General features: G+C 40.0%; 1 protein-coding gene across 1 annotated transcript in view; it reads left to right on the top strand.

Moving 5' to 3' along the window:
* Window positions 1-27636, top strand: part of LOC124615302 (multiple epidermal growth factor-like domains protein 8) — a 368566-nt gene that overhangs the window by 164298 nt on the left and 176632 nt on the right. Inside the window, exons 12-13 of the mRNA XM_047143089.1 lie at window positions 15236-15448; window positions 18351-18545. Coding sequence (XP_046999045.1) covers window positions 15236-15448; window positions 18351-18545 — 408 coding nt within the window. The remainder of the gene's footprint in view (window positions 1-15235; window positions 15449-18350; window positions 18546-27636) is intronic.

The raw sequence follows: 27636 nt of genomic DNA, 5'->3' as shown, positions 1-27636 counted from the left end.
ATGCCAGTCACTGAAATGATTTAAGTATGACTTTAAGTATGAGCCCAGATGACACTGGTCATCATTTTTTCAATCTGCACCACAATCTGCAGTTGGTTTCACCCTGTACCCTCAGTGGTTGCTGGAATAGCTTGCGAGGCACCCAGGCATAAACGCTGAGCGCACCTGGTGTCCTTTCCTGTCCCTTGCTGCCATTTCCCTAAGGAGCACTATCATTCACTGTACATTTGAGCCGTACGGGGTAGCCATGAGGTCTAGGGCGTCTTGTCATGGTTCGTGCGGCTCCCTCCCATTGGAGGTTTGAGTCCTTCCTTGGGTGTGGGTATGTGTGTTGTCCTTAGTGTAAGTTAGTTTAAGTTAGATTAAGTAGTGTGTAAGCATAGAGACCAATGAACGCAGCAATTTGGTCCTATAGAACTTACCATAAATTTTCAAATTTCTGTACATTTGAACTGCCGATGAATAATAGTTCCCCTACCCTTTTGAGTTTGCCTCATCTTGACAGCAGATAAAACAGGTTTCATCAAAACATGTGAAGTGTGTCCCTCTGGCTCAGTTTCAGCGATGGACAGCACTCGAACTTGTTGGTTAGGGAGATCAGTATATCATCCTGAGTCCTCCCTCGTTCCTGATCACACTGTACAAGAAGTCTAGATCTACCATTGAAATGCCACTTCCAATCAAGTGGACAATCAATGTCAGATCCTGTACTTTCTGCAGAGAAGACGGAATGCACAGGAGAGGATAATACTTGAGATATCTTCGGTACTGTTACCACGGGTACATCACTCTCAGGAGCTCTTCCTACACACCAATTCACAGCAGTTGCAAATCGTTTGATAGTAGTCAGGGCGATTTCCAGCCTGTGTTCGAGAACAGCATTCACAGTGGAGCTGCAAACTCGCTCAGTAAAACCTATATGGCACTGTCTGTTGACTTAGAATCATAAAATTTGACACAATGCAAGGTTTCACAGTACAAGTAAAAGGAAAAAAAATCTGAAAATTGGTAATGTGTAATTATATCACTTTTTTTGCATCTGTGCTTCTGTTAAGACCCCTTTTTCTCAGGAACAGGTGTAGGTATCATGTTGAAATTTATGTCAGGTACTTAAGGTCTACCATCCCATGATGATGTAAAAACTTCAAGCTTCTAAGCCAATGCAATGAAATGATATGACTGTTTAAAAGAGCCATTTGAACCATTTATTATTGTTGTTATTATTGTCATTGTTGTTGTTATCATCTATGTACATAATTAAATTTGTCCAGAATCTCCAGAGTACAAGTCCACTCATATTTGTCCAGTTTTTATTTATATATAAATGCAATACAAATTAGAAAAATATTGAGCAAATTGTCCAAGACCCATATGAGGACTTTTTCTCTTGGTCTGATGATTTGTGTAGGTTATTGGCAGTTGAGTCCTGCAGATATCAACAGCAAGAAGATGGGCACACTGGGTCATAAGTATGTGTTGTGAATTAAGCCCTTATTAAACGATGCGCCTAAACCATAGACCTATGCACCAGTGTCCCAAGCGTGCATTTCTGTAACTACAGGCTGGTTCATATAGACCTATTACACATCCACACAGGATATACCTGGCGCGCATGTGCAATAGACAGTGATAACGTGCAAAACGCAAACAGAATTGTCTGATCCGTTGTAAAGTCATTCGTTCTACCAGGCGAAACACAAGAGGGACCATGTGACATATTGGAACGTAATCTGTTCGAATTATTTATGTGCCTCAAGGTTCCTATTTCATAAGAAGATGTTTATCATTATTTATTAAGTAACTGTTATTCTCTTATGTAGGTTACTACTGTTCTGAATTACAGACTCAACAGATAGTTTTATATTTCGACACTTGGTTACACAGAAATATATATTTATACAGCATTTTGCAAATAAAGGACCCACTTGTTTTTGGAGTATTGCCCTGGTAGTGACACCAAATCTTCGGATTAGGGCAGAATGATGACGAAAACTAAAAGCCAGACATTGTTGAGTTTGATCCTGGCTGAAAAGAAGGGACAAAGGCAGGGGATCATATTCGCTGCTTATGAAAGAACTGAGGCTCGAAAATCCACAGGAATTTCAGAATTTCGTGAGGGTGGACATGGCCTGTTTCGAGAAGCTGCTGTCTGTGATAGAAGATGGACTTAGCAAGTGTGACACAGGCATGAGGAAGGCTGCCTCACATTCTCTAAAGTAAGAATTAAATAATATGTTTATACATTTTGTGATTGTACCAGCCTGGATCACGAATAAAATATTGATAAATGCTCTGTTACAATGAAGGGTGGACGTAACATTATGTTTCCTGGAAACTGAGGAATCTTTTAAGAGTTTGGTTTTTAGTGACAGAATAGCACAGCCCACCATTTCAAAAGTTGTTGTGGATATATGCACTGCAATTTGCAACACTTTAAAGGACCAATACTTGTGTTATTTCTCCAAGTCTGGACTGTATACACGAGGGGGGAACCAAAAGTAACCGGAATCGTAATGTTGCACATCGTGTACTTGTAGTAGCAGGTTGCGCCGCCAGACGGTTGCAGTAGGAGCTCTGCTGAGTCATTCTGCCACTCGGCGTCACCCAACAGCGAGAAGTGTGGTTTCGTTGGCAGTTCTTTGAGTGTGCATACAGTGCAGACGTGATATGAGGAAATGGCTAGTTCTTACGAACTACGTGGGGCAGTGAAGTTTTGTTTCTTGCTTGGCAGGAACGCAGCAGAAACTGTTGCGATGATTCAGACAGCCTACAAAGACCACGCTCTCAGTAAAACCTAAGTGTACGAATGGTTTTCTCATTTTAAAAAGGATGAAATGGTGGTTGAAGATCAGCCCTGTTCTGGTCGACCTTCAACTGCTCGAAGTGAAGACAACATGGACAAAATCAGTGATCTCATAAGTGAAGATCGACGTGGGACAATCGACCAACTCGAGAACTTGTCTGGGTTGTCCTGGAGCTCAATTCAGTGCATCTTGACCATCGATTTGGGGATGCGAAGAGTGGCAGCAAAATTCGTGCCGAAGCTTCTTACCGGAGATCAAAGGGATCGTTGCATTCGAGCCTGTCTCGAAATGAAGGACGGGTTCAACAAAATCATAACAGGTGATGAGTCATGGTGCTGTGGGTATGATCCAGAAAGTAAACAACAGTCATCACAATGGAAGTCACCTGTCTCACCTTGACCAAAAAAAGCTCGACAAGTGAAATCGATTGTGAAAACGATGTTGATCTGTTTTTTGACATCAAGGGGATTGTACACTCTGAATTTGTCCCTGAAAACCATACAGTAAACCAACAATTCTATTTGGAGGTTATGAAATGGCTTCGCAGAAGTTTGTCGCAAAAAGTTCGATTTTTTGGGATTCTGGTGTATAGTTCCTGCATCATGACACACGGCTCTCAGCGTTCGCCAGTTTTTGGCCTCAACGAAGACGACAACCTTGACCCATGCTCCCTATTTGCTGGATTTAGCACCCTCGGAATTCTTCCTATTCCCAAGGATAAAAAGAGACTTGAGAGGGAAGCGTTTTGTGGATGTGGAAGATGTAAAACGCAATGTCATAAAAGTGCTAGCAGGTATCAAAGAGGACGAATTTAAAAGGTGCTTCGAACACTGGAATGAGCGTTTGGACAAGTGTATTAATGCTAATGGAGAGTACTTTGAAGGAGGTTAAGGTTGTATTTGAAAACAATAAAGTATATGCTTTCTAGAAAGAAATTCCGGTTATTTTTGGGTCCCCCCCCTCGTATGTACTACTCAGAGTTCTGCAGTCCTCATCTCTCACACTGGGCCAAACTGTACGACTTTCTCTCTTTCACTGCCAGTTTCTCTTTTTCTGGCATGCTGAAATCAAGCAAGAGATGCAGTCAAATCAAACATGAACTTTTGTAAACTAAGGCATTACTATGCAAATCGAAAATCACGTATAATGTTATATGCATATTACTCAGGAAAAAACGATTTCTGATGTACTTTATCATGATACCGTGGGTCATACATACCTTTCCTCGCTGTGTGCCTGATTTATGGTGTTTAACACCTCTTTGCTCCACTGCATTTCTAGAATATGAAGCTATCAATAGAAAAAATCCTTTCAGAAACAGCTAGTATAAAAAAGTCTACTGGGAAAAAAGTTTCTTTTCTGCATTTATGAAACCTGCTTACTGGAGGGGGAAAAAATTAAATAAATAAATAAATAAATAAAAATGCGGAAGATCCTCAACCTGAAAGTATGAAATTAGCCACTAGCCACCTAGCAATAACCAAACAACAAGCAGAAAGCACTGTGGTACACTCTTCTGCGCATGCAGGAGCTATCGCTGCCTACAGCACATGCGCGGATTGACGGCAGTTTAGATCTGCTCTATATTCTGGTGCACGGATAATGTGTCTGCTAGTTTTCATTGTTTCATCCGTTCTACTGCCAGATGGCTGCCACGTTAGACTAGTACTGTTTGCGACGGATCGTCATGCAATACCTGCTTTAAGCAGCTTCCTGGAGCTTGTCATCATATACAGGGGGTTACAAATTGATACTGACAAATATTGAGAGGGTCTAGAGGGTTTCATGAGGAACAAATTGAGGTTGGGAACCTGTGTCTGGAATGAAATGTCGTCCATCAACACCGTGTCTAAGTTATAGGTACTGCATTTGCCAAAAGGCCACCCCTTCGGCAGAAAATGTTACTTTTTATGCCGATGGACCAGAGGCGGAACACCTCGTAATGTTGTTTGATGTTCAGTGATCATGACTGATTGTCACGATTGCCAGTGGAGGATGTCAGTTTTGGACACGGGTCTCTACCTGCTGTTTATTTTTCTCTTGTATTCTGAAAATCTGTGGAGATTTTAGAGGGTTCCAGGAGGAAAATAAACCTGTGTCTGAAATCCCAAACTGTCACCCATCAGCACAGCAGAGCATCACATTCATAGTAGACAAAGCCTATGTATGCAGCAGCTAGTTTCATCTTCTCCAGTGGTGATTGTGGCAATCGGTTGTGATCACTGAATAATAAACAACATTTGAAATATTCTGTCTATGGTCTGGCTGTGCACAAAGTCAAGTTCGCTGTCAAAGGGGCCGCCTATCAGCAGGTGCCGGTGTCTATAATTTTGATGCTCTGTAGCATCATTGGATGATGTTTCTGGACACAGGTTCTTGCCCTAAATTTGTTCCTCATGACATCCTCTACAATCCCTCGAAGTTTGTGCGTATCATTTTGTAATACACAGTATATAGAAATATCCATCCACAATGAAATAATTTTGTCTCTTAACAACCTATATGGCTTCTTGATTGCTGTATAGATTTCCAAATCCTTCATTGTGTTCAAACTGCCCATTATTTTCTGTTTGTGCAATATTTTTATATTTTCTTCAGTGATAATATTATCTTTTTCAATCTGTACTTGCAAACCCAGTTCTTGAGAAATGTATGAAGACATATTTTCAGTATATACAGGCAGTCAACTTACATGGATGTTGACCATTTATGCCAAAGTAAATAATCCTGAGCACTATAAATATGCACACTTATAGGGTATGTTACACAGGAAAAATGACATTCTTTACTGCTCATGAAGGTTGTCTTTAGCCCAAAAAGGGGTGCACAATGCTGCAATAAAAATTTTTGATCATTTACCCTGTGATATAAAATGTCTAACAGACAGCAAAGGAAAATTTGATAACCAACTGAGAAAATTTCTCCTTGACAACTCATTCTTTTCTGTAGAAGTATTAATATTATTGCAATGTGTGAAAGGTGGTTGGTAGGAATTACTAACTTACACCTATATATCTTTTTTCCTTTTGTAAAGAAAAGAAAAGAAAGAAAGCAACAACGAAAAAAATTTGTAAATGTTCAGAGTGTAACCATATGAACAAAGTAACTTGCGATGTGAATGTTTAATGATTCGTTTCACATAATTATGATCTTTCATGCAAAATGATCCATGGAATGTGTTACTAACTAACTAGGATTGGGAACCACAAAGCAGTGGTAAGTGGTAGAAGAAATTGAAGACTGTAAAGGAAACGGAGTGTGCTTTATTTGAAACATGTATTGGACGTAAGGAGTACCACGGTGTATGACATGAATACAGCTCTAATGTTACAGCAGGTGCTCAAAATTTGCACCATCAGATGATATGCATGATGAACACCGATGGAGCATTGACACCCAAGCACACTCGAACGCACCTGGATCTCTTTGATTGCAGGCAGCTGCGCAGACAATTTCTGCAACAAGATTTAGTTTGGACACCACAGGATTTAAAGACTTCTCACAGAAATAAATCAGGAATTCACAGATTCTCACAGAAATAAATGATGGATTAATAAATTTGGCGAATGTGGAGGCCAGAGAACTGGTCTACTATGCCCAATCTATTGACGGAGGAATGACCTGTTCAAATGCCTGTGAAAAGCCAGTCCAAATGAGCTGGTGCCCCACCATGTTGGAACCACATGCTGCACCTCACATTTGCTGGAACACTTTCAAGCAAGCCAAGAAAAACCTGATCAAGGTGTGATAATTCACAGCAATCAAGAGAAATGGTAAAAGGTATGGCACAACCAAGCAGTCGCCGACCAAACACGCCTTCACACGTTAACTGTGAAGCTGTGTTATGCCAGTGGTGCTGCACAACATGGGGGTTTCCTGGTACCCAAAGATGCTCATTGTAGCGATTGAATATGTCATCTCTAGCGATTGTGGCCTCAGCAGTGAACAACACGTAGCTGGGAAATGCGTATCTTGACCACTTTGCTGCAGAAACCACTTTGCTAAATGCACACATGCAGGATGGTCATTGCACAATAACTGCACCCTCTGGAGATGAAAAATGCATAAGGACTCAATGTTCAAAACGCACTGGACACTGCCACGAGGTGTTCTCAAATATGAAGCAATGGCACTATGAATCTCCATGGCATCCAACACATTTTCTTCCCTAACGATTGAACACACTGATCACAGCCTGCCATCACAAGCCTTACCGACCTGTAATCATGCATAAATTTCAATGCAGATGTGCAAACTAACAGTGATGCAGTTGATTTCTGTCTATGAAACGTTTTTGGTAAATGCGTCCAGTAGCTCATCCATTGCACTCAGCTATTCCATATATTAAGTGCATATATGCAAGCTCACCATTTATATGCCATTCCATGCTCCTTGTATGCTGGCTAGTACTCAAATGAGGAAATCCTTGTGTTCCCCTGCACTACTTGCGTACAGCAACACCTAGCAGTGTTCCCCTCCAGTACTCTAGTATACAGCACCACCTATTAGTGTACAGTGATGTTTGTGGCCATTTGTTGCTATGCAGTTCTCAATCCTTCTGGTGTACCTCACTAGAGATTTGTTGCAACATTGCTGGGACACGCTCTATAACAAACTGAAATGTGAAACCAAAGCTATAATACATCAAGTTGCTAATACATATGTTCTTCAATCATCATTGGAGGAGATTTGAATCCTCAAACAATCAGTTAGGATAAATATAGTTTTGTAAATGGTGGACATCACATTATCTTCTGTGAAATAGTATTAAATTATTTCTCTGAAAACTACTTAGGACAAATTGTTTGAAAATCCACTCATGACAGAATTACGTAAGTTGTAATGGTGACAAACACGTCTTGCTTCAAGGCATGGTAGAGGAACCAAAATTAAGATTAGCAAAGCAAAAATAAAAATTCTGTACTCTGTTTTCAACTGTTTCTTTTGCAGCATAAGCAGTAGAAGTACCACACCAATTTAATTGAAGCATTACTGCAATGATGATTGATAGAGATATTAGACTTAGCAGCACCAGCTACAACGACTAAAATTATACAAGTCTCCAGGGCCTGATGGAATCCCTTTTAGATTCTGTACTTAAATGGCATCTGAATTAGCTCCCATTTAAACCATAATATACAATAGATCCATTAACACAAAAAACTCTGACCAGTGATGGGAAGCAACCTGACTACGAGAAGATAGCGAAAGTGATCAACAAAAACACTGTCCAACCTCATTGATGTTAATTTCTTGTAGAATTCTAGAACATATTCTGATCTCAATCATAATGAGATATCTCAAACAGAATGACTTTCTCCATTTCAACCAATAGGGATTCTGGAAACGTCAGTCATGGGAAACACAAGAGTTTTTCTCAAATGACATCCTGAAAATCATTGATCAAGGCAGTTAGGTAGATGCAGTATTTCTCGACTTTGTTAATGTATTGAACTCAATACCATACTAACATTTATTAATGAAGTACAGTTATGTTGGATATCAAAGTAAATTTGTGAGTTTTTTGAGTATTCTTGGTAGTAAGGACACAACAAGGGTGGAGAATAATTGACAAAACTGGAAGTAACTTCTAGTGTGCACCAGGGAATTGTGTTGGGACTCCTATTGTTAATGTTTTACATTACTTGTGTGGTAGACAGTATTAATAGTAACCTCAGAATTTTTGTAGATGGTACAGTTATCTACCATGCGACCTGAAAAAATCTGCAAAACTACCTAGTGAGATCATGATGAGATTTCAAAGCTGTGCCAACATTGGCGACTTACGTTAAATGTTCAGACATGCGATAATGCACACTAAAGAAAATGCAAAAATGTAGTATCCTATGACTCCTGTATCAGTGTCTCAATGAATCACAATATTGCAATACATAAACTTATATTAATACTCAGATGTAACCTCTTGTGAGGATATGAAATGGATTGGTCACATATGCTGTCATACATGTGGCAGCCATCAGTTCAGTGGTAGGATCTGAGAAAATGTTGTCAGTTTACAAAAGAGACTGCTTACAAGGCCCTCCTACAATATACATATAATATTATACAACATACAAAGTGTATGAGACCCATACCAAGTAGGGCTAACGGGATATTGAATGTATTCAAAGAAGGGCAGTACCAGTGGTCACAGGCATATTTGACTCAAAGGAGAGCATCACGTAACAACTTAAAAACATTAATTAGCAAATTCTTTAAAATAAATAAGTATTATTCTGCAATAGCCACATACAACATTTCAGTATTAAGTGCAAAATCTAAGGATATACTTCAGCCTCTATGTATTGCTCCCATAATATCCACAAGTGACAAGATTAGATGGTTAAAGTGCACACATTGGTGTATAAGCAGTCATTCTTACTACACTCTATATTTGATTGAAAAGGAAGAAATCCTAAAACATTTAGTACAAAGCTAAGCACTCTCTGTCACGTACTTGATAGCAGTTGGAAACTATGTAGGTGTTGATATAGATACTAATGCTCATATGGAAACTGGTATTAATGACGGTAAAACAGTTGTAACGACAATGATTACCAAAGTAAGAAAGGAATAAAGGAGTGGCAAAATTTACATTTTAAGTAAACTAGACAAGTAGGCACTAGTATCGCACCTTACGGAGGATTTCAAAACATTTATCTGCAGGCATTGGCATGTATGGAAAATGTGATTCAAATTTAGAAGTAGTGTAGTTGACCAAGCAATGTAGAGACGTGTACATAGTAGAATAATTGATGATTGTGGGGGTGGGGGGGCGCATCTATCCATGGTATACAACATACAACCACTATAAAGAAACTTTTAAAGAAAAAGCAACTGGTGTGAAACAAAGCATAGAGTTATAGATTGAGAGATGCTGGATATTCATCCGTCACAGTCACAAAAAACTTCAAAACTTTAACCTGTTATTGGTTTACACTGGCCATCATGGCAGCCATAAAGGGAAGACAAAAATTGGTGTTTACTATGACTTGAGGAATCTGTCCAATTTAAAACACATATCTGGCTCTGGTGTGCCATCTTTCTTTTGTGTCTGACTCTGTCATAAACAAATCATCAGCCAAAGAGTATGTGCCCTGTAATCACAAATAAATTTCATTACAGACCTCACTCTGGGCAGTTTTCCCTTTTTCTAAGTGATATTATATCAGTTTTTGTGTGACTAGTTGTCATTTTTTGAGATTTTCTGATTGTTTTTGTTTCAGCTTCAAAAGTTACAATTCATTTGCTTTGAAATACATATTTTGCCTTTAATATTATTTCATTAGTTTTAAAATACAGAGTAATCCAGGTATGATGTTCACCTTAAATATTTCTAAATCTGTTTAAGATATAATTTTCTTTTCATAAAGATGAATTTTGAGACAGTCCTTACTAAATGACACAAAATACCGTATCATAGCTATATAATTACAGATTTATCTGTCAGCATTACTCATTTTCAAGTGGAATTACAGTAATTTCTGTTGGTAGTACTGCAGATCACAAAAAGAGAAATTCAACAATGTTTCACCCTGGAAATTTCTAAAGTGTTTTCGGAGAAATTGCAATGTTTTGAGTTTAGGATTTATCTGTTTTAAACCACAAATGCAATGCAGCATTATGAACAAGTTTTTGCTATCATATGGCAGAAGTGTTTCAGCCACTTGATGGATCGCTTCAACTTGACAATGCTAAATGGCTGTAATTACATACCAGTACATACATACATACATACATACATACACACATACTTACTGAGCTCGGGCTCTGCAGGCCACGTACTTGTTTCACAAAAGCTTCCATTCCTTTCTGTTTTTGAGCTTGATTTGCCCAGGTATCTTCAATCCCTAGGGCTGCCAGAGTTTTCACCAGGTCATCCGCCCAACGCTGCCTTGGTCACCCTATGGGGCATCTGGTGTTTGGTTTCCCCTCAAATGCCTTCTTCATTTGTCTTTCTTCTGGCATACAGGCTACACTGCCCACCCACTGGATTCTCAATGCTCTTCAGCTTCTTAGGGTGGTTGGTTGTTGCATCAAGAGGTAGATTTCCTCATTATTCCTATCCTTCCATTCCCCTTTATCTAAGAGAGGTCTCCATATCTTCCTCATTACCCTTCTTTCAAATATTAATAGTTTTTCCATTTCTCATTTAGTCGTGCTCCATGTTGCTAAACTGTACATGACTGCTGGGCATATCGCTATTATATGTTCTCATCTCAGTATTCATTAAAACTGATTTTGAGCTGAGTGTCTTCTGAGGGAATATATGCATTTCATTCCCCATGCTGTTCATTCCTTGATGTTCATTGCTATGCTGTTGTCACTTGTAAACTGAGACCATGAGCATCTGAGTTGGCTAACTTTCTTGAACCTCGTGTCATCTATCTCAAGACATTCTTACTGCTTTTGCCTTCTTCCTAATTGCATGAACTCCATTTAGTCTTGATTCACCTTTGGCCCAACCTTCTATGCATAGTTGTGTATTTTGTGGTATATTTATTTCAACTCGTGGTTTCATTCGCTTAGTAATACTAATCATCTGCATATGTGAGACCACTGAAATTACCATCCATCTGTACTCCAGCCCACTCCTGTTGCCTACATTCCCTTATTACTTTCTCTAAGGTAACATTGAACAGAACACATGAGAGAGCAGCTGCTTGTCTGAGACAAAACCTCAATTTTGGACATTTCTGATTTGACCTCTTGGAAATGCACTGCTGCCCTTGACCCATCCATACAAGTTTACACCATTCTTACTAGGTTCTCAGGGCTTCTAAAGTCATGCAGCGCATTGTATGGGCTATTCCTCCACATACTGTCATATGCACATTGAAAATTGTGGAACAGACTGTAGACATCTTTATCATACTCCCAGAGTTTTTCAAACAGTGGAAACGTCGATTTGATTGAAAGCCAGCTTGTTATTCCTGGATTTTGTTCTAAGTGAATGATGTACTTTTCTGGGGATAATGATATGCAGTATCTTGTAGGTTACATGCAGGAAGCTGTGCCTCTGTAGTTACCATATTCCATTTTGTTTCCCTTCTTGTATAGTGGACATGTTATGACCAGTTTCCATTCTTCTGGCAGTGTCTCATTCTTTAACAGCAGCTGAATCAGATTATATATATCTATTAAGTGCAAGATCTCACCTCCTTCTTTGATTAATTCTCCTGTTATTCTGTCCCTCCTGCGGCTTTTTAGTTTCTGAGTCTTTTGATTGCAATTGTCACATGTTATTCAGTCTCTCGCCATTCTTCTTCATCTTTTCTTTTGTGTGTGGTGGTCACAGGTAACATCTCATGTGGGTCTGTGTGACTCAAGAGTTCTGAGAGATATTCTCTCCATCTTTCAAAAATTATTTGTTTGTCATTATTCAAGTTGCCGTTCTTATCTGTAATGAGAAAAATTGGACTCTGAAATCCACATTTCTGATTTTTGATGTACTGGAAAAATTGCTCTGAGTTCTAGATGTGGCTCTCTGCCTCAGCTTGTTCCAACAAGCTGGTTAGATATATTCTGTTCTATTTTTCTTGGGACTTGCTTCGTCTCACATCTGATATTGATAAAATGTACCCTTTTCTGCTCGTTCTCTCTATTAGGCAGCGACTTCTCCCTTACCTTCGTTCTCTTTTCTGTTGCCTTCTGGCATGTCTCATTGAACCATTTTCTCTTCTTCATTCTCTTCTGTCTCCCCATTGTATCCTCTGTTACATTTAGTACCTTGAACTTAATTTCTTTCCACTTTTCCTTCACATTCTCCAGGGTTCTAGGGCCTCAGTACAGTTTTTTATTTCTGTAGCATATTGTTTCTTGATTGTACTTTCTTGCAGTTTCTCAACATTAAAGGAGTTTCTATTATCTCCTTCTTCTTCTTACGAGAGCGGTTTGAAAAGTTTTTGGAACAGAATAGAACAAAGTTCTTACATCACTGAAATTTTTTTTAATTTTTCAATGTAGTCTCTGTAGATTAATGCACTTGGTCCGACAATGTTCCAGTACCTTGATCTCCTCTCAAAAATGAGTTTCCTCCAGGCAGGCAAAATACTTGTCAACTCCGGCTATCAATTCTTCGTTTGAAGTGAATCTTCATCCACCAAGAAAAATTTTCAGTTTTGGGAAGAGATGGAAGTCTGACAGAGCCATGTCAGGTGAATAAGGCGGGTGTGACAACAGTTCATACCTTAGTTCGTGTAATTTTGCCATGATGACGGTACATGTTTGAGGGCGCGCATTGTCTTGATGGAAGATGACTTTCTTCCTTGCCAAACCTTGCGTTTTTTTGCAAATCTTTTGTTGCAATTTTTCCAGGAGGTTAGCATAATATCCTCCAATAATTGTTTTACCAGTGGGGAGATACTCTACAAACAGAATCCCCTTCACATCCCAGAACACTGATGCCATGACCTTTCACGCCGAAGGAATTGTCTTTGCTTTCTTTGGTGGCGGAGAAGCAGTACATTTTCACTGCTTTGACTGTTATTTTGTCTCTGGGGTATAGTAGTGCACCCAAGTTTCATCTGTTGTCGCAAACCGGCACAAAAAAATCTTGTTCGTTTCTCCTAAAATGGGCCAAACATTGTTCCAATATGTCCATTCTCATGCGTTTTTGATCCAGTGTCAAGAGTCGTGGCACCCATCATGCAGATAATTTTTTCATTTCTAATTCTTCAGTTAAAATGTGATATAACCTTTCAGATGACATCTGGCAGGCACGAACAATTTCACGCACTTTCAATCGGCGATCCTCCATAACCATTTTGTGCACTTTTGCAATGATTTCTGGAGTAGCAGCACATCTTGGCCAGCTGCTGCGTGGATCATCATCTAAGCTCTCCTGACCAAATTTAAATTCATTTGTCCACTCGGAAACAGTTGAATATGAGGGAGCAGAGTCCCCCAGTGTGTTCTGGAAATCGGCATGTATGGCCTTTGCTTTTGTACCTTTCTTTATGAAGTACTTAATTATTGCTCAAATCTCAATTTTTTCCATCTTTGCAAATCTTTACGCGGGAACAACAACAAAGCCATGTCACCGCCGCATCTCCCTTCCAAGAGCACTGACATGGCACGTGCTTACAGGCAACAGTCCAATGAATATCACATGACCAACTTGTTGCGCTAGCACTGACCTCTCATGGTGATTCCGAGAACTTTTCAAACTACCCTCATATGCATGTAGGTGAACATCAGTTTAAGACTACGCACAATGAGGAAGTGGTGTGCAGTCGACTCCTCTATATAACCTGACATGCATAATGCTTTGGCTATAGCATTGGTCCACCAAGATGTGATCTATTTGGTTGGTAGTTCTTCTATCTGGTGAGCACCAGGTTCCCTTATGTATTCTCTTGTGTTCGAAGTAAGTCAAACATACTGCAAATTGTATGAGGTAGCTAAGCTGATAATCCTCTGTCCAGTTTCATTGGCCACATCATGCAGATTTTGCCTTCCTGTAGTTGGTATATAGAATTCTTCTTTTCCTGCTTTTCCGTTAAAATCTCCCAGCACTGTCTTGATATATCTAGTTAGTTTGATCTCAGTTGTTTGTTCCAGTTGGTCATAGATCTCATCCTATTCTTCATCTGTTTTATCCTCTGTCGGGGCATGAACATTGAGAAGTGTGATGTCTATTGATAAGTGTGACGTCTGACACTTGGTTTCCGGGTACTATGTAGGATATTCTTCTGTTAACAGCTTTGAATTCTGTAACCAAATTTGCTCCTTTGTCATGTATTACAAAACCAATGTTAAATTAATGTTTTTTTATACATCTTCGATAAAATAGTATGTGTTCATATTCTTTATGACTGCATCCATCTTCTCTGTGAGTACCCTCACCTGGCCATCTTGTCTCTTGTGCTGCCACCAAGTCCAAGCTATATTGCTTAATTTCTGAGGTCTTAGGCTGTATGATTCCTGGTCTATATAGGCTTCAAACATTCCAAGATCCAAAATTAAAGTTTTCAATTTGTAGACTATTTTTGCTTTGCTCTTTTCATCATCCATTGTATCCATCTGTGTCTGAGGCAAGTTTGTTTTTTGTAACAAAGAACTTTTTATGGGATTGGGTTGTTAGCCCAATGGCCAACCCTCCTCCTTCATCCAGACGTGGGACTGGCAGTGACTATCGCAAGGCAACTGACTCCTGGCAGATTTAAAATACTTGAAAAAAGGTTAAATTTAAACTAATACTAATTCCAGTATTTTACACATGGCAAGGCTGATATACCAACTGGAAGACAAACTAATTTAAACTGATGATAATCACACTATGCTACATGTGGCTAAACTTATATCCATCTGGAAGGCAAATGATGTAGCACGTAGGAATGATTAACCAGTATGTCACTAAATTTCAAAATGCCTGCCATCTACTTCAGTGGTTCATCTAGTACTTTCTATGATATGCTTTTCATTTGTAGGTTACAATAATAAATGCAACTACTGTTGATTTCAATATGGTTGCTACTAACACACTAATGGAGAAAAATTTAGATGGAGAAATAATTGCAAGATTATTAGGATTTCTTCGTCCACCAGATGTTTGGGGTGATGGAAAAGAGACATTGCGCATGTGTGCTAGTTATTCGTCAGCCGTTTTGCGAATGTCTCGTGGAAATGTTTCTTCTGAAAATGTGAGTACTTCTTGTATGCTAATTAAATTCAGTCTTAGTAGATATAGATGTAGCATTCAGTAACAAAATGTTTGTAAGCTGTAGTATTACACAAATGGTGTAATTGTATGTGATATAGTGGCAACAGAAAACTGTGATTCTATCTTATAGACTTTGATTAGCAGTTCTTGTGGGGTGTAGGGATTTGTGTAAGAATGCAGGTAAAGAATACATCATCATCATTATCATTGTTTATGTACAGATATTTTATTTTCACATGTTTCAAACAGACCATTTACATTACTCAAGAAGAAGAGATAACCCATTATCAAATGGGTGGTTTATTTGTATGTTGAAAAACTATGCATCATAGACGTGATGCATATTTACAATGTCAAAAAAATTGATAAAAATATTTGACCTTCAGTGATTTTTGTTTTAGGAGCATTAGGCCATGGTGCAAAGCATGTTCTCTGTCTTAACATTTTGTCTTTCAGTGCTGATGACATTATCAGAAGATACAAAGACTCAGATAGCCATAAAAATGTAAACAAGCTCAGCAAGCCAACTGTTTACATATATTCAGGCAGCAATGAGTTTGTGACAGCAAGAATATACAGGGTGTTACAAAAAGGTATGGTCAAACTTTCAGGAAACATTCCTCACACACAAATAAAGAAAAGATGTTATGTGGACATGTGTCCGGAAATGCTTAATTTCCATGTTAGAGCTCATTTTAGTTTCGTCAGTATGTACTGTACTTCCTCGATTCACCGCCAGTTGGCCCAATTGAAGGAAGGTAATGTTGACTTCGGTGCTTGTGTTGACATGCGACTCATTGCTCTACAATACTAGCTAGCATCAAGCACATCAGTACGTAGCATCAACAGGTTAGTGTTCATCACGAACGTGGTTTTGCAGTCAGTGCAATGTTTACAAATGCGGAGTTGGCAGATGCCCATTTGATGTATGGATTAGCACGGGGCAGACAGATTTCCAGAACGAAGGTGTCCCGACAGGAAGACGTTCGAAGCAATTGATCGGCGTCTTAGGGAGCACGGTACATTCCAGCCTATGACTTGCGACTGGGGAAGACCTAGAATGATGAGGACACCTGCAATGGACGAGGCAATTCTTCGTGCAGTTGACGATAACCCTAATGTCAGCGTCAGAGAAGTTGCTGCTGTACAAGGTAACGTTGACCACGTCACTGTATGGAGAGTGCTACGGGAGAACCAGTTGTTTCCGTACTTCTGCGAATGGTTCCATCCAACAATGTGTCAATCCTCATTTCAGTGCAGATGTTCTCTTTACCGATGACGCTTCATTCCAACGTGGTCAAATTGTAAATTTTCAGAATCAACATGTGTGAGCTGACGAGAATCCGCACGCAATTGTGCAATCACGTCATCAACACAGATTTTCTGTGAACGTTTGGGCAGGCATTGTTGGTGATGTCTTGATTGGGCCCCATGTTCTTCCACCTACGCTCAATGGAGCACGTTATCATGATTTCATACGGGATACTCTGTGCTGCTAGAACATGTACCTTTACAAGTACGACACAACATGTGGTTCATGCACGATGGAGCTCCTGCACATTTCAGTCGAAGTGTTCGTATGCTTCTCAACAACAGGTTCGGTGACCGATGGATTGGTAGAGGCAGACCAATTCCATGGCCTCCACGCTCTCCTGACCTCAACCCTCTTGACTTTCATTTATGGGGGCATTTGAAAGCTTTTGTCTACGCAACCCCGGTACCAAATGTAGAGACTCTTCGTGCTCGTATTGTGGACGGCTGTGATACAATACGCCATTCTCCAGGGCTGCATCAGCGCATCAGGGATTCCATGCGACGGAGGGTGGATGCATGTATCCTTGCTAACGGAGGACATTTTGAGCATTTCCTGTAACAAAGTGTTTGAAGTCACGCTGGTATGTACTGTTGCTGTGTGTTTCCATTCCATGATTAATGTGACTTTAAGAGAAGTTATAAAATGAGCTCTAACATGGAAAGTAAGCGTTTCCGGACACATGTCCACATAACATATTTTGTTTCTTTGTGTGTGAGGAATGTTTCCTGAACGTTTGGCTGTACCTTTTTGTAACACCCTGTATAACACCCTCTAACATGTATTCATGTGTGTATAGGAACTACAAAAAGAAGCACTAACATCTGACTCAAGGAGTGCCAGAGCAATTGTCATCTAAGAAACATGGATAGATCAGCAGTAGCATATAATGCAGTGGGGTGAAACCACAAAAATTGTTCTTAATACTGTGATTTTATCAAAATCCAAACATCACTCTGGTAGAATGTATAAGCACAAAAACATCTTTAATGGGAAATAACAAGGATTGAAAGTAGACAAGTCTGCACCTTAGTACAAAATAAAGCTAACATTGCCATTCTTCCCTTCTACAAGCTGCACAGCACAATCGGCATGACTTGGTGAGCTTCGGCAGCAGTCTGATGATGTCACAAACCAATCATAGTGTGGATACAAATGACTAGTAAAGATTGCGGGGCTTATTTAAGCTTTTACTGCTGTATGAGTCTTTATAGTCTTTGACGATATTTTAAGCAATGGATGAGGAAACATTAGTGAGAGAAATAAGCCTTGGATCATGGGCTAATGCTCATAAAACAAAAATCACAACAGATGCAAAACCTGCATTTGATGACACTTTATCTTCCCCATTTGCTCCATTTCCTTAAAAATGCTACAGTTATTCAGTTCCGGTTACTCACTTTTTACTTGTACTGACTAGATTATTAATATGGAATAAGAAATTGCATCATAAATAATTTTTATCTTTCACTCCTCATAAATGCTTTGTATTATGTGTTTTAATATTTTAATGGAAGAGTCATTCATTGATACCAAAAGTTAGAATTTAAATGTATGTAATGTTATATAGATGCTGGATGTGGTTGGGAACTTGACAGCTGATGCTTCCCAGTGTGTCACTGCACAATGGCAGAATGGGACCCCTGCTGTGCTTTATCCAGGTCGTTATTTGGTGGATTTTGAATCAAGGAACAACGTGAGCAATGGTCCTCATCAACAATCAAAAATGGAACTTCTGCATAATAAAAGTCAAGAAAATGCTAAGGTAATTTAAATATTTCATATATTTGACCACAAATGCCTTTTTGTTTCATACAGATTTGTCTCATAGTGTAGCATGTACATGAAAAGGAAAAGTCAATTGAAAAAACTGTCAAATCCAAGGCAACAGAATATCTGACCAATACTTAAGTCCAAGAGACGAAGTTGTGCGTAGTGACAAGAAAAGTGCGTAAAAGTAGAAAAGATTCTGGCTTTTAGAACTTTCAGGTCTCTTCCTCAGATGCAAAACAGGGACTGGTTGGGGAAGATTAGGAAGAAAAGACAGACCTCTCAGAACTCATGTTAGTGGAACAACTCACCTGTTGTGAGGCGATTTGATAATCCTTCTCTGCAGGCAAAGATTCCACTGTTGTTGTAAAGAACTGCTGTCATTACCTCACTGTAGGTATCTGCCAACTATCTAACTTTTCCCCTTGTAAGCCCTGCCATTACATGGCAGAAGTCCAGTATAAACTCAAATCCTCCTGAATTTCCTTAGCTCAACCCAGAACTTTTCCCTGGAACCCATGCCTGTCCTCACCCCACCTATTCCTCAAACACCCACTTTCTACATGCTTCCCAAAATTAATAAACCTAGGCAGCCAGGGCACCCCGTTGTAACTGGGCACAACACTCATATGAAAGGCTCTTAGCTTGTGTTGACTAACAACTACAACTCATTGCCTGCAGCCTAACTTCCTATAGCAAGGACACAAACCACTTCATTCATTGCCTCTCTACCTTTTCCACCCCATTACTTGCAGTCTTCTTATTTGTCACGTACCTTCACACCAACATCCCCCATGGTCTTGCCACCATCAAGCATTACACCTCTCCCAATTTCCTGCTGACTTCAAATCCAGTGCCTTATTCCTTATACTCCTGACCTGTAAAATGCCCATCTTTGTATCTGCAAATTCATTTGGGATTACATTGAAGGGGAACGTGGAATGTGACAGTAAAGGTGCAATTCAAATGCAGCAGCTGTGGTGACACGAGTCATGTGGCAGTATCCGTGATTGATCCAGTGACACTCCTTTAATGTAAGTGAATGCAACCTTTTCCAGTGGCATGTCTGTAGTTGAATGAATACAGACATGCCACTGGAAATGCTTACCTTAAAGGAGAGCCATTGGACACGCTCACAGATACTGTTGAGAGACCCATGCCGCCAGATCTGACACATTAGAATCCCACCTTAAGCCTTATGAAACAAACAAACAAAAAAATAACTTTATTGTGAAATAAAAACAAAATGTCAACTTTTCATGGCTGGTGTTCTAAGCACATAAATTTTTTTAAGGGTGTCATGGTCACCTTTGACCGGAAAAATATTTATTCATAAAATTCACTGTTGCAATTTAGGCCATGTGGCCATTATGAAGTGTAGTACAATTTATGAAGTGAAGCACAATTTTCATGATGATCTGTTTGACAGTTGCTACACAGCTGTAATTTGCAACTATGTATTTTATGAATAAATAGTTTTACGGTCAAGGGTGACCATGATGTAATTAAAAAAATAAATTAATTAATTAAAAAACAACCAGTGTTTGAAAGTGCACTTGTAGCACTCCTATGAAATGAAAATCTGCTGCCAGGTAACATTTAATATTGTGTATCTCTGCCCCATGCATCATAACATGCTCAGATCCTCATTAGCATGCAATCCACATTGTGGTGAAGACATGATCCTCAAGCTTATCCTGACCTTTGAGACCAACTTTCTTCAGGTCATCCTGTGTGACAGGAAGTTTTATTATGCTCTGCAAGTTTCAACTGCTTCCAGGCACACCACCATCTCTGTGCTAAACCCATAGAACTCCGTGCCTGAGACGACTGGTATGTGACTGCCTCCGCACCCATCTGCCATTATTGTCAGGTGTCTGGTAAATGCTGCACCTGTTGATGAAGAGAACTCAACACCATTGAGCCAGCTTCCATTCCAGAGGTCTGTTCCTCAACGTATTCACACACCACAGTGGTGGATGGTTTGTCGTGTTGTTCTTAATTGGATGCTTAACACCCAGTTGATTGTTTGATGATGGTTATGTACTGTTTGTGCAAATTTGCTCTTCGAATTGCCTCCAAGAAGCCAGCACATAGTTTTGTTGCTTTCCCTATGAGCCATAATAAGTAGGTAGCGCTTATCAGGTGGAGTTATTGACTGCAAGTGAGAATTTCAAGGCAGGTATTTTCTGTTTTATGCCCCACAATAGTGGTTGAATGTTCAAATGAAGGCACCGTGATGTACACCGGTTCAACGAGTGTCTTCTCATACTAACAGCCCTTATTGCCATAAAGTGGCAATGCACACATGTTCTGAGTTTGAAGTGACCCATTGAGGCATTGTGACAGACTGGATCATTTACACAAAGTGCACTGTTCAATTCATGATTGAAACAGCACTGAGAATGCAGTTTTGCTCTTACCGTCATTACACAGTTTGCTGTATGTAACGATTATCTGTGATGAGAAGAGTATTGGCTGATAAAAAGAACTGATTCTCCTCTGAAGGGACCGTAGATAAATCTGCAGCATGGGCACACACATGGTATCCTCAAATGCCAACTTGTTTCTGGGCCATACAGAGAAAACCTTCCAAACCTACCGAGATTGTTGACTCCTCAGGTTCATATTTTCATGATCCGGACTCAGTAAAAAGACACCTATACTCAACCCTCCACAGCCTCAGCATCATCTCTCCTATATGTTTCACCTGGTGCTTACTAGCCCAGCACTACACCTTCCTGGATGTTAATCTCCATCTCTACGATAGCTTCATAAAAACCTCTGTCCATTGACAGGATATTCATTTTGATAGCTGTCTGCCTTCTGCTCTATCAGTCTCTCCTATACAGTCTGACCACCCATGGACAGCACAGCTTCAGTGACAAGCAATCCCTTGCCCATTAAGCTGAAATTCTTATTAAGGCCTTCACTAAAATAGTAAAATCCACCAGACATAGTCCACAATCAGATCTCCCATACCATATCTGCATGTGACCCTAATTTTCCAACTTCCGCCGCCGCCACCACCACCACCACCACCACAGCCATCACCACAATGAATGAATTACAGAGTAGCACTCATCTCATTACCCAATACAAACACAGATAGATTGGCTTAACCACATCCTTTGCCTGAGCTTAGACTATCGATCACCACCACACTATTTCTATGACCCGCAACTTCTGATAACTCACATAGCAGCCATTGGCAACTTCATAACAGGCTTCTTTGCTTTAGCAATCATTTTCCTTCCAACAGTATCACACTTCCTCAAGACAGCATTGTTTAATTAACTTTCACTATTTCTTTTGTATTGCCTTCACTGCTGACTGCAGAAGTTTCAAATGTTCTTTTCTTCAATTCGTTATTGTCACTAATATTATTATCAGCATTGCATAAATTATCCAATCATACAGCTAAATTATCATTCAGATCCAGCTTTCGCTTACACAAAATCACATATTTCATTACTCTTCTCCTTCCACCACTCAGGATAAGCCCTTTTACATAAAACTGCCAACTTTTTCCGTGCTGGGTTGTCAAATAGTTATCCAATGTCTACACAGAACACTATTACTACACAATTCACTGACTGATTTGTTGTGGATGCTTTCAGTACCCAAATTACGGACCTCATTTACTTTTGCATTCAAGGTAAAGTTAAGACATTTGATTCACATTTTTGTTTATTTCCATTTACTAAATGCAAATGGGTTTTTCCTTCTCATCAAGATCATCATTTACATTACAAATACTAATTGCATCATTGAGCACAGTCTCAACACTATCAGTTACATTAACATCTACATCAACACTATCCCTTTTCACTGTAACAAACAGCAGTTTGTTACCAATATCATTATACACATCAGTATTTAGATAGCTATCTATCTATACTACCATGAGATCATTATACCCAATGCAGAATAATGAAGTGATTGGCAGCCAAAGCAAAGTTGTGCATAACGGAGGCGATTTTGTTGGTTCACTGATGTGTGCACATGCAATATGGCTGCAGAAGCAACAGCAGTGCAGTTCGTTTCTGGACTGCTTTCTCAAGCTGCCTTTTAATGTGCGATACTGAGTTCACTTCATAGGATCATAATATCCAGCCGGCCGGAGTGGCCGTGCGGTTCTAGGTGCTACAGTCTACAACCAAGCGACCGCTACGGTCGCAGGTTCGAATCCTACCTCGGGCATGGATGTGTGTGATGTCCTTAGGTTAGTTAGGTTTAATTAGTTCTAATTTCTAGGCGACTGATGATCTCAGAAGTTAAGTCGCCTAGTGCTCAGAGCCATTTGAACCATAATATCCTGCTAGCTTAACAAACACACTTCTGAGTATAAAATGATACTGTGTTCTTATTATTTGTATATCTTGAGAAAAGCACCAGGTAACACACTGTCTTTACAATAATCAGAATGAATCAAGTTCAGTTGTCATATTCAGTATGAAAGGTATATTAAAATGGATCTGAATCATCATCATCATCATCGTCATCATCATCGACATCATCATCATCGACATCATCATCATCATCATCGATATCATCTTGGACAGTTTCCAGCCTCTGGCTGTGTCTGTATGGAACATAGGCCTGTTCATCATCTTTTGTCTTGCCACCATCTCTCCGTCTTCACCTTGGTCCAGTCTTCTCCTTTCTTCTGGACGCATTCCTCTACTCCTTTCAGCCATCTGTCTCTCGGACTTCCTCTTGGTCTCTTTCCTTCCAGTTTCATCTCGTGTATCCTCCTGGGCAGCCTCTTCTCTTCCATTCCATTAACATGTCCATACCATCTCAGCCTTGATTTCTCTATCTCCTCCTGCAGTGGTTCCACCTTCATTAACTCTCTGATCCTATCATTTCCTAACCTGTCTATCTTTGTCACTCCAATACTGTTTCTCAAGAATTTCATCTCACTAGCTTGTACTTTGCTTTTCTCTCTTCCTTTCATAACCCAGGTTTATGTTGCATATGCCAGGATCGGGACATAGTATGACTGGTATATAACCTTTTTACTGGTTTGGGGTACATCCTTACCCCATATCAGGCTTCTGACACCCTTCTGAAATGCTTGTGCTTTTCTCCCCCGCTCATTTATTTCTCTGTCGTTTTTTCCATCTTCCTGTGTAAGGCTTCCTAGGTTCTTGAAACTCTCCACTCTCCTCAATTGTTATTCCCATTGTTCCTCTCTCCTTCTTTCTTGTGATAATCATCTCACTCTTACTTATACTAAAGTTCATCCCATATTCTTGTACTGTTTGTTCCTATAAGTCCAACTGATCTTGTACTTCCCCCTCCTTATCCCCCAAATCATCAGATCATCTGCAAACACCATAGCTTTCATATTCCTTTTACCAATTACTTGTGCTACTGGGCTCATTATATCATCCATCACTACAATGAAGAGTAATGGTGAAAGTGCATTTCCCTGCCTCAAGCCATTCTTCTGTTCAATCCAAGCTGATCTCTCTCCTCCCACTTTCACACAGCTTACACTTCCATGGTACATTTCCCTTATCCCCCAAATAATCGGGTTTGCTACTCCTCCGTTCTCCAGAGCTTTCCACACTTTGCTTCTACATACAATATCATACGCTTTTTCAATGTTCAGGAAGGTCATTAGTAGGTCTATTTCATTTTCATAGTGCTTTTCCTGCAGTTGTCTTACAGCAAAAATTAGATCCACTGTGGACCTTCCTGTTCTGAATCCATGTTGCTCTTCTCTCATTCTTCCTTCTAATTTTGCCCGAACTCTTGCTTCCAAAATTTTCTCAAAAATCTTTGCACAATGGCTCATCAATATTATCCCCTGATAGTACTTGCAGTCTTTTCTATTTCCCTTCTTAAAGATTGGGACAATTATTCCCTTCTTCCAGTCCTCTGGTATCATCTGTCTCCACACAATTTTCATTACAAGATATAGCCATTGTATCCCCATCTCTCCTGCTGCTCTCACCATTTCTACACTTAGCTCATCCAAACCTGGTGACTTCCCTCCCTTCATCTTGCCCAATGCCTCTTCCACTTCTCCCCATGTAAGGTCTTTTCTATTTACTGTCCCTCCTCTTTTTTCTCCTCGGCTTGTTCCTCCTCATCCAGGTCTCCATTCGGGTTCAGGAGTCCTACAAAATACTCCTTCCACATATTCTTGAGTTCCTCCTTATTCTCTACATCTTATCCACTTTTGTTCACCATTTGAGCATACTTGTCATACCGTTCTTTCTCTTACATTTAATCATCCCATATAACACTTTTTTTTTTTTTTTATATATATATATATAAAAAAAAAAACCTTCACTCTCCTCCTCCATCATTCTGGTCCACTGTTCCATCCACTTTCTTCTTTCCTCTGCCACCACTCTTTTTGCTTCTTTCTTGCTTGCCTGGTACTCTTCTCTCATTTCCACTGTTCTCTTCTGGAACCAGACCCTAAAGGCTCTACTCTTCTTCTGTGCTATCTCCTTTGTTTTATCATTCCCCCAGGGTGTTTCTTTCCATCTCTTTTTGTTGCTTGTCCTCCCACATATTGCTTCCGCTGCACTTACTGATGTTCCCTTGAATCTACCCCGTTCCTCTTCTACTGTTTTTGGTTCATCCTTTGGAATGCTTTTCTTTACTACTTGTAGGTACTGTAGCCTGCTTTCTTCCTCCTTCAACTTCCATACCCTTATATGTCTTTCCTGGTTTTCTGTGGTCGCTATCTAAGGCCTCTGATGGTATGGATCTAAATTATTCATGTAAATAAAATAACTAACAATATTAAAATAATGTAAATTGCTTGAGTACTTACTAGTCACTATAGAGTGCATTTAGGGTGTCATGCTCATGCAGATTAGTATTCCTTAATAATGAGATGAGATTTATTGTGCAAAGGCAGTACACACTATTCACCCAAAAATACAAAATGCAAACACAAATTAAAGGTGAATTAAGGCAAAGTGTAAATGCCACTTAGTTCAGAATCACTTTCTTCCTTGACACTGTCATTATCTGGGCTCTGATGCATCAACGTTTCACTGGAATTCCCCTAGGATATAATTATATTTTCAGTATTACTCTTCACACTCACTCCACTTTTCCATGCTTCTGTAACAGCTGTATGTGTGTGGCATACAACGTTATTCCGTTTCTCTGGCATTATTTGTGCCACTGCTTCCTCTAACAGTCTATGAATTTCTGCCACAGTGAAGTTTTTGCTATTTGTTGCCTTATAATGTTAAATCTGTGCCCAAATAATTTTGATGGCATTGAAGTGTGTGACAGCATTCCCTGCTTTATTTCTTCGTTTGTTGTCCTCGGTGTCGACGTACTGGCTGAAAAAATAGGGGTGGAAGTGCAGTACTGTCTACTGTAAATGATGTACAGGGTGTTTCAAAAATGACCGGTATATTTGAAACGGCAATAAAAACTAAACGAGCAGCGATAGAAATACACCGTTTGTTGCAATACGCTTGGGACAACAGTACATTTTCAGGCAGACAAACTTTCGAAATTACAGTAGTTACAATTTTCAACAACAGATGGCGCTGCGGTCTGGGAAACTCTATAGTACGATATTTTCCACATATCCACCATGCGTAGCAATAATATGGTGTAGTCTCTGAATGAAATTACCTGAAACCTTTGACAACGTGTCTGGCGGAATGGCTTCACATGCAGATGAGATGTACTGCTTCAGCTGTTCAATTGTTTCTGGATTCTGGCGGTACACCTGGTCTTTCAAGTGTCCCCACAGAAAGAAGTCACAGGGGTTCATGTCTGGCGAATAGGGAGGCCAATCCATGCCGCCTCCTGTATGTTTCGGATAGCCCAAAGCGATCACACGGTCATCGAAATATTCATTCAGGAAATTAAAGACGTCGGCCGTGCGATGTGGCCGGGCACCGTCTTGCATAAACCATGAGGTGTTCTCAGTGTCGTCTAAGGCAGTTTGGACCGCCACAAATTCATGAAGAATGTCCAGATAGCGTGATGCAGTAATCGTTTCGGATCTGAAAAATGGGCCAATGATTCCTTTGGAAGAAATGGCGGCCCAGACCAGTACTTTTTGAGGATGCAGGGACGATGGGACTGCAACACGGGGCTTTTCGGTTCCCCATATGCGCCAGTTCTGTTTATTGACGAAGCTGTCCAGGTAAAAATAAGCTTCGTCAGTAAACCAAATGCTGCCCACATGCATATCGCCATCATCAATCCTGTGCACTATATCGTTAGCGAATGTGTCTCGTGCAGCAATGGTAGCGGCGCTGAGGGGTTGCCGCGTTTGAATTTTGTATGGATAGAGGTGTAAACTCTGGCGCATGAGACGATATGTGGACATTGGCGTCATTTGGACCGCAGCTGCAACACGGCGAACGGAAACCCGAGGCCGCTGTTGGATCACCTGCTGCACTAGCTGCGTGTTGCCCTCTGTGGTTGCCGTACGCGGTCGCCCTACCTTTCCAGCACGTTAATCCGTCACGTTCCCAGTCCGTTGAAATTTTTCAAACAGATCCTTTATTGTATCGCTTTTCGGTCCTTTGGTTACATTAAACCTCCGTTGAAAACTTCGTCTTGTTGCAACAACACTGTGTTCTAGGCGGTGGAATTCCAACACCAGAAAAATCCTCTGTTCTAAGGAATAAACCATGTTGTCTACAGCACACTTGCACGTTTTGAACAGCACACGCTTACAGCAGAAAGACGACGTACAGAATGGCGCACCCACAGACTGCGTTGTCTTCTATATCTTTCAAATCACTTGCAGTGCCATCTGTTGTTGAAAATTGTAACTACTGTAATTTCGAAAGTTTGTCCGCCTGAAAATGTACTGTTGTCCCAAGCATATTGCAACAAACGGTGTATTTCTATCGCTGCTCGTTTAGTTTTTATTGCCGTTTCAAATATACCGGTCATTTTTGAAACACCCTGTATCTGTCAGGTGCACATTTGCGTTTCACAGTTGTTTACTTGCACTTTTAACAACGCCCCATTTGTACATTTAACATGGCCAGTGCACTGTTGTTTAACTTTTGATAAGCGTCATTAATAGGCTGCAGGCGAACGTCTACATACTGCTACAATAGTTTACTATTGTA

Source organism: Schistocerca americana, chromosome 5 (assembly GCF_021461395.2).
Source record: "Schistocerca americana isolate TAMUIC-IGC-003095 chromosome 5, iqSchAmer2.1, whole genome shotgun sequence".
Lineage (NCBI taxonomy): Eukaryota > Metazoa > Arthropoda > Insecta > Orthoptera > Acrididae > Schistocerca > Schistocerca americana.
This window is presented reverse-complemented; position numbering and strand designations above follow the sequence as displayed.